The sequence below is a fragment of the Paramisgurnus dabryanus genome, chromosome 2, assembly GCF_030506205.2.
Source record: "Paramisgurnus dabryanus chromosome 2, PD_genome_1.1, whole genome shotgun sequence".
Taxonomy (NCBI): domain Eukaryota; kingdom Metazoa; phylum Chordata; class Actinopteri; order Cypriniformes; family Cobitidae; genus Paramisgurnus; species Paramisgurnus dabryanus.
Genome location: NC_133338.1, coordinates 50,006,468 through 50,014,899, shown reverse-complemented (window position 1 = coordinate 50,014,899; position 8,432 = coordinate 50,006,468). Strand labels below are relative to the sequence as shown.

The window sequence follows — 8,432 nt, the reverse complement described above, 5'->3', positions numbered from 1 at the left end:
GTTTTTTTGTACACGAACAACCCGAAAGGGTAGAACATTTGCCCACGATATATTGTTGAGTTTTTGAAAAATTTCAAAGCATTTTCTCAAAATATGTGTTAATATAAGATTTGTCACCGAAAATCATTCCATTTGCTGAAACACAGAGAAATTTGTGGCCAAATTAAGACATAAAAAAACAAAAATGGCCAAAAATGACCTCAACACAACCCACAAGGGTTAAGAAAAACATGGTCAGGTCAAAGAGTAATTTGGGTCCCAAATTTATATCAATTTTACTGGTAGTCCACTGTACCTTCATTGTAAAAAAGCAGCATAAAGTAAAAACTTGGTTTTGCAACTCAATTCAACCTACTATTTTAAGTTTTGGCTTGTGAAAAGTTGACATAACTTATAAAAACAACATGAAATTGTTTAATATGTTAAGTTAAAGCAACAAAAAATGATGTTGATTTGATAAAAATGCCAGCCTGATCTCACACGAAATCGTACATATTTTACGATTAATTTTGTATGAATTAATACGAATTAGCCAACTTGTATTAATTCATACGAAGTTAATCGTGCAAAAACGTACGATTCTCATGGGAAAAAAACCAGTGAAACCTAACCCCAACGTCACAGGGGTCAAGGCAAACGGTACAAAAATATACGAATTTGGTCCTATGAATTTATACGAATTAGCCAACTTGTAAAATATGTACGAATTCTCGTGAGATAGTGTTGAAAATGCTGAATATTTTTTACTATACACACTAAAAACAAACGGTGCTATATAGCACCAAAAGTGGTTCTTTGCTCCTAATCATAGAAGAACCATTTTTAGTGCCATATAGCACCGGTGAAGCACACGTGTAGAACCATATGTGGTGCTATATGGCCCCTATACGGTTCTACACAGGTGCTATACAGGTGCTTCACCGGTGCTATATGGCACTAAAAATGGTTCTTCTTCTATGATTACGAGCAAAGAACCACTTTTGGTGCTATATAGCACCGTTTATTTGTAGAGTGTACTGTACCTTTTCTGTTGCTAGGATGAGGTTAAGTTTTTACCTTTTTTGGGTATATAATACATTGGTTATGTTTACATGCTCAAATTTCTAACTTAATTTAATTTGATTGCAGGTTACGACGTACCCTAAACAGGTTATATGAACCCTAAACATTGCAATCTGATTAAAATGTTTGTTTACATGTATAATTTATATAATCCGAACCAAATGTCAACAATCACACACAGACACTCACAAATATGAAAGTTAAGAAAAATGACATGGGGAAGGTTTTATTGACTTTATTTTCTGAAGCGAGTCAAAGTAAGATTACATGAGAGTGAAATTCTTGGCATCACTATTGCATTTACCTAAGAAGAAGTGAATCTCATTATAATGATCTGTTTTATATTATGCGTCACCAAATGTTTAGTCTTGCTGTATACATTCAGAATAAGTGTTGCTCTTTAATGATCAGAACCCAAAGCAGCGTTTTATTTCATCTGTGTAGGTTTGGATGGTTATAGTGGTGTCCTGCAAAGCTTTTAAAGGCAATGTTGCATGTTCCTTCATCTTGCTTTTAATGCAGGTCGATTCTCACTAGACGATGTAGTCGACCTCTGAGTAGAGCTCGTCAGCGAGATCTTCCTCGCTGGAGTTCGGACTTTTCAAGCACAGAGCACCCCGCCTGAGAAAGAGAGCGAGAGGAAAGAGAGGTTAAAGACCTCACCATCATTGACGTGAGATAAAGGGATAGTTCACCCAAAATGTGTCTGTTATGCAGAACACAAATGAAGATATTTGTAATAAACAGAAAACGGAAGCACCATTGACTTCCATAGTAGGAAAAATACTACTGTGAAAGTCAATGGTGCTTAAAAATGGTTTGGTTACAAACATTGCATAAAATATATCTTGGCTGGTTTTTATACTCAAAATCATACATTTAAAAATATTTTCAAATAAATCTTTTCTTTGTTTTGAAATAAATAAATTAAAATTATATATATATTATTCATGTTTTTTTATTTTAAATGAGAAGTTTTAAGTGAAAATTTGTGAAGTTACCCCAAATGTTGGCACTGTAGTTTACCAACACAAGGACAGTGTTCTTGAGGACCGTCCACATCCATATCCCATGACAACAACCCCATCAGATGATGGGCTGAAATAATGCAGCGCTCACGTTCTATTGGCTTAGGAATGCACACTGGAAATAACAGGGCTGATAACAAATCAAATTATAAACAGGTCAAGTTAGAAGTCATAAAAAAATTCCTTTTTCCTTAAAAGTGCAATGTGTACATTTTAGGAGGATCTATTGATAAAAAAGCAATATAATATACATAACTATGTTTTCAGTGATGTATAAAGACCTTACATAATGAAGCGCTATGTTTTATTACCTTTAACTCGCATTTAAAAAAAAGTTACCAGCTAGCGGCAGCATCTTTTATGATTTTCACAAAAGTTTAATGCCTGCCAGAAAATGGTTCTTAAATATATAAACATACAATATATCAAATGAAAGAACAAAAACCCTCTGCTTTAAAAAAAAAAAAAAAACGTTTCATCCCACCTTCATTTGTTCTCTTTTTATCATCAAATAGAGACAGAGCGCAGTTATGCAAATTTGAAAACCACGCCCACCGGGGGGGAGAACAATCCAACCGTCTCCATTGACTTTGTATTGCGAGAGGCTGCCTCCTTGTCATTTCTGGCTTATAACAAAAAACAGAATAATGCCTAAAAGCTGCTGTGTGACAATATGTACAGCTAACAAGCCAAAGAACCCAGAAATAAGTTTTTATAAGCTGTCGAGCCGTAAAACCCAGCTTTTAAGGAGAAAAGAGTGGATCGCCGACTACGTTTGCCCCTAGTGGACGCAGTTCTCCTAATATGAGTACTATGAAAAGTTGCCTGTTTCCACTTTTGTGTCTTTAAATGCTCATTTTTTGAGGTTGACAGCTTATAAAAACGTATTTCTGTTTTTTTTTTTGCTTGTTAGCTGTACACCTTGTCACACAGCAGCTTTTAGGTATTATTCTGTTTTTAAGTTTAATCTGTAAATAAGTTTTTATAAGCTGTCGACCCCAAAAAATGAGCGTTTAAAGACACAAAAGTGGAAACAGGCAACTTTTCATAGTACTCATATTAAAGGTGCTCTAAGCGAATTGACGCGTTTTAGACCATAAAACATTTTTTATTACATACAGCAAACATCTCCTCACTATCTGCTTGCTGCCTGTCCGCTGATCAAACTGTAAAAAAACGCGATCTCTGTAGACAGCCCAGGCTTCACAAACGGCAATAACAACACAGTGGCCAAACCTACAAACAGAAACCATAACAAAATGTTGCAGCCAATAAACGACAAGAAGGATTTGGGGGTGGGGGTTGGGCGCGTTCATGAAAGCACGGAAGGGAGGGGGAGGGGGAGGAGTTAACTACGCTCCGTCTGTTTGAAAACAATTCAAACGTCAACAAAAACTAACGTCTCGCAGATTCGCTTAGAACGCCTTTAAGGGCTCGTTATAGTCGTGCGTAGGTCCTACGGCGTAGCCACGACGGCGTAGGTTCCGCGTCGGTTTTCATTTATACTTTTGCGTCGTCCTCCGCATCGACGTGCAAAGAAGAAATAGCAACTTGTAGTGTAGAATTTGAGAAGACCAGCAATGATGAAAGTAAATAAACAACGACTTTTGATGCAGTTTGAGTTAAATCACTCCTCAACTTGGCTCATCTTTGTATTCACCGTCTCAAACGGAAATACCTATGACACAGTTTTTTTACCTGACGGGAGGGGTTCTGGTGGACCAATCACAGCGCTTGCGGTCCGCGTAGATCTGACGCACTGTTAAATTTTTTGTGAGGTGCGCGTCAGGCTACGCAGAGCTACGCACAGGCTACGGATGAACCTACGCACGACTATAAATAGCCCTTTAATAGAACTGCGTCTACTAGGGGGAAACGTAGTCGGCGATCCACTTTTTTCTCGTTAAAGGCTGAGTTTTACGGTTCGACAGCTTATAAAAACTTATTTCTGGTTTTTTTTGGCTTGTTAGCTGTACATATTGTCACACAGCAGCTTTTAGGCATTATTCTGTTTTTGTTATAAGCCAGAAATGACAAGGAGGCGGCCTCTCGCTATACAAAGTCAATGGAGACTGTTGGATTGTTTCCCCCCCGGTGGGCGTGGTTTTCATGTTATGACGCGCTGCGCTCTGTCTCTATATGAGTACACTAAAAAAAAAGGGCTGGATTTCCTTAAAAATATAGTGCATCATTTAGCATTTTTTTTAAAGTAGCTTAAGTATTATGAAATGTAAAGCTATTTATGCAATTGCTTAAAATTTCAAGTAAAACTTACTTAAAAAAGTGCATGCAAAAATGATCCATGCAAAATAAATAGTAAGTAAATCCAGCATATTAATTTTTACAGTGTACGTTTCTTTAAAAATAAAAAATTTTGAGCAAAAAATTGAGATAATTGCATTTTTGTGAAGGACTTTTGATAGAGATCTGATACAGAGCAATGATCAAAACATACATGGAGTTTGAACTGTTTTCCCTAAGGGAATACTTCTGGATTTTATAAGTTGGGTAAGAGCTCCACCTGGTGGATAATAGTGGAAATACCGATTACCATTGGCAGGGAAGCGTTTTTCCTTAATTGACGGGTTAACTCGTCAGTGGCGGGGAAAAAGTTAATGAGCCATTTTTATCAACATACACCACTGGTCCCCTTATATGGAGGTCACCATTTTGTGCCGCCATGTTTTTACAGTAGCCCTAAATCAGGGGTGGGGAACCCTGGTCCTGGAGGGCCACTGTCCTGCAGAGTTTAGTTCCAACCCTAATTAAACACACCTGAAAAATCTAATTCAAGTCTTCAGGATTACTTGGAAATAAAATTCAGGTGTGTTTGGTTAGGGTTGGAACTAAACTCTGCAGGACAGTGGCCCTCCAGGACCCAGGGTTCCCCACTCCTGCCCTAAATGGACAAACTGCTCTACAGATTGCATTTCATCACTATTTTGTTGTATTAGATGATGACATGTTTGTCCTGTGGTGGCTACCGTAGCTTCTCTATGTGCTTTGAGCTGTGAACTGAGCTGTTGGTTGCAATTCACAACCTCACCACTAGATGCCGCTAAAATCTACACAGTGCTCCTTTAAAATAGTTTGCCTTTTGATTGTGCTCAGTACTCATACCCTTATGTAAGGCACAGCAGAATTCCTCTTTACAGTCACTCTGGTGTTGACAGACGGTACCCGCGTCTCCCTTCGTGCTGTTTTGCGCACACTGACCCCACACGCACAACTGTCCTGCACAACATTCTTCATCTTTTGAACATGTCTGAGGAAAATAAAGATAAACAATACAATAATATTTTTTTTAAGTAACAAATATAACATTTCCTTTTCTGTAATGCTTATTTATAGTTTCTCCTACAGCCAAACATATCCAGAAGATGCTTCTTCATTGCAGAGATGCTAGGACCTCTCCTCAATGTGTCCTATTCAGGACTGCTCATATTTAACAATCTGTGCACTTTGTTGTGAACCTCAATAAAGGATCGCTTTAGCATATCACATTTCAGGTGCACATATGCTGTGCTGCAATGCAGTCGCAATGCAGGCTTGGTTGCATCATGTTGGAAAGCCACATTGTTGGGTGCTATGTTTAGAAGAAAAAAATATTGAATTGAATGGAAATAACTGGGGACGAGACTCGAGATTTAATAAGCAAACGGATCTTTTACTGTACAGGACGATTGTGGTGTGCCAAGTCAGTGAAATGTAAAACCTCTTACCGCATCGAGCTCTTTGCAAGGCAGACACTTGGAGATGCGCGTTTCATACAGACAAAACTTGCCCTCCCCGCAGTCTTCACCAATGACACACTCCTGAAAGAAAGTGAAAAGTCAAAATGTGCCCCCCTTGGGGGTCCCTGGACCCTAATTTGAAAACCCTTGACTTAGATTATAGTAAATCAGGAACTCGTGACTGAATCTATTCTTTGCTTTTATTGCCTGACCTCTTTGGGTATCTAAATGAGTCGCTGTGAAATATCAAATAGATCCGGAAAGGCTCAGATTGGATTTGTGGGATATCTGACATTATCCTGTCACATCAGATGCAGCACCGTGCCAACACTGATGTCAATACACAACAGCCAGTGCCCTTTTAGCCAGACGGGACATTTAATGCTGAGGGAAAGTGTCATGACTTCTCTGAGAAGATTTAAGGGTTAGAGAGACCTTGAGAGGAGATACAGACGGACAGATAGACAGGTAGCTTACATGATCAATGCTGTTTGATGTATGACTGGACTGTGTCTCTTTAGAAATTGTCATCTCATCAGTTACATTGTCTGTTGTCTAAAAGCAAAAACACAGAAATGCATTAAAACACTTGGAGATTGTTTCCTAAACACTACTTAGATACCACAAGTTATTACTTCTACAGTGTATGCTTATAAACTTAATATGAGATGGAAGTAGTTTTAAAGAGAATAAAGTGTATTGTTTCAACACACAATCACAAAAAAGTTCATTAAGCTTTAGTTCACCTTATTAGTCATCTCAGTAATATAAGTGGATTGATTCCCGGCATTGATCTCCATAGCGCTTTCATTCTGAGGATTTGAGGAGACGTTTGGATTGAGTCCTGCAGTTTCATTGTCCATCTGAGAAATAAAATGAGAGAACGACATCTAGCAATCTCGCTTTAAAAAATATTGCATTACATTTAGGTTATGCTTTTATCCAAAGCGACTTAAAGGGGACGTGTCACAAGATTATTTTTTAAGATGTGAAATAAATCTTTGGTGTCCCCAGAGTACATATGTGAAGTTTTAACTGAAAATACCATATAAATAATTTATTATAACATGTTAAAAATGCCACTTTGTAGGTGTGAGCAAAAATGTGCGGTTTTTGGGTGTGTCCCCTTAAATGCAAATGAGCTGATGCAAACACTGATGATTAAATTAAAACTCAATTGTGCTGTAAATTATTTTCTCTCTCTCTCTCTCTCTGCACTAAATGGCAGTGTCATAGTTGGATAGTGCAGATTAAGGGGTATTATATTATTATAATAAAATCCCCTTTTGACATCACAAGGGGAGCCACATTACATTTTAATGATCTATTTTTTCACATGCTTGCAGAGAATGGTTTATCAAAACCACATTTTCTAGGTTGATAGAAGCACAGGGACCCAATTATAGCACTTAAACGTGGAAAAAGTCAGATTTGCATGACATGTCCCCTTTAAAAAAAAAATAGGAGAAAAAAGTGATTCGTCATATAGAGGCAATAATACAAGAAGTGCTTATACCATAAGAGTGACTTTAAATTGAAAACATAAATATATAAAGTCTGAGACAGCACAAAACAAAAAGCAAATGCAATAAATAAGAGTACAGAGTAAAAACATAAAGACAAATATTTTACAACAGCTCTTTACTTTTTAAAATGACATCTAACCAAGCTGATTTTGGTTCAAAATTATTGCATGACGCTTGTTTTTTACATTATATTCCTAAATTATGTTTTAGCCAGGTTTTTCAAGCCTCAAAGCACATTTTTATAGTATTACAATTAAAAATGTAGAAAAACACATTTTTCAAATACTTAACTGTATAGCAACTTTGTTATAATAGTAGGCTAACTGCTTAGGTTTAAGTCTCTAATATGTTTAAAGTTATTACTAGATTAATTGACATGTCCAAGTTCTGAGCCATTTATTAGTTGTGAACAACATTTTGACGTTATTTATATGTGACAATGAAAGCAGAATACCAAATGCTCTGCGTCGTCCAGTTTCTGCTGCGTGTCCTCCCTCGGTTCCTCCACCTTTTCGTTTAGCGTCGTTTCTTCTAAAATCTTTGTCTCCACATTGGCAATGATGTCCACAGCTGTTTTGGATGTTTCGGGTATAATTCCGTTAACGATGCCCAAGCACAGATATAATCCAAGCAGAAACATCTCTGCAGTGTTGCTGATGCTGCTGTTTCAGGGTGTCTGTATCATGTCAGTGCATCAGAAGAGCTGCAGCTGCGCAGACGGGGGCGGGGCGATGCCAACACATTCATATGATCAACTCCTTCAAAATAGTCTGCATATGCTAAGTTATTTTGAAATTACATTTAAATGTATATATCTTTTAATATATCTTTTTATTCAATATTCTAGATAGTCTTATTATAGAAACGAAAGTTTATTGCTTTTCACACATTGATTTGTTGTTTCCTGATGTATTTTTGGATGTAAATTGTCCAAGTTTGAATGTAAGGTGTTTATTGTCGTTTATTATGTGAAAAACGAATAATATTTGTTTTCGTCTAAAGTTCTAGTGACTGAAATTCTACATTTAGTAATAAATCTAGCATAACGAATGCATATAATCTAATGAAAGCGACTGCCCCCC

The 8,432-nt window shown here is 37.1% G+C and overlaps 1 protein-coding gene across 1 annotated transcript; it reads right to left on the bottom strand.

Annotated features, from left to right (window-relative positions):
• Window positions 1-1,272: 1,272 nt before the first annotated feature.
• On the bottom strand, window positions 1,273-8,061 carry dkk3a (dickkopf WNT signaling pathway inhibitor 3a). The gene is made up of 7 exons (XM_065261470.1): window positions 7,805-8,061; window positions 6,571-6,687; window positions 6,302-6,379; window positions 5,813-5,905; window positions 5,211-5,355; window positions 2,064-2,220; window positions 1,273-1,683 (listed from the first exon to the last, which is right to left on the bottom strand). Exons 1-7 carry the CDS (start codon window positions 7,988-7,990, stop codon window positions 1,596-1,598), a joined length of 864 nt encoding a protein of 287 aa, XP_065117542.1. The 5' UTR covers window positions 7,991-8,061; the 3' UTR covers window positions 1,273-1,595.
• Between the last annotated feature and the right edge of the window lie 371 nt (window positions 8,062-8,432).

What these genes read in the sequence shown, in the direction of transcription:
- dkk3a (XM_065261470.1), bottom strand. Translation starts at nt 7,990, where the DNA reads ATGTTTCTGCTTGGATTATATCTGTGCTTGGGCATCGTTAACGGAATT. An exon ending in TTACTGAGATGACTAATAAG is followed by an intron (nt 6,380 to 6,570) that starts GTGAACTAAAGC and finishes TTTTGCTTTTAG; the next exon opens with ACAACAGACAATGTAACTGA. An exon ending in CATCAAACAGCATTGATCAT is followed by an intron (nt 5,906 to 6,301) that starts GTAAGCTACCTG and finishes ACTTTCTTTCAG; the next exon opens with GAGTGTGTCATTGGTGAAGA.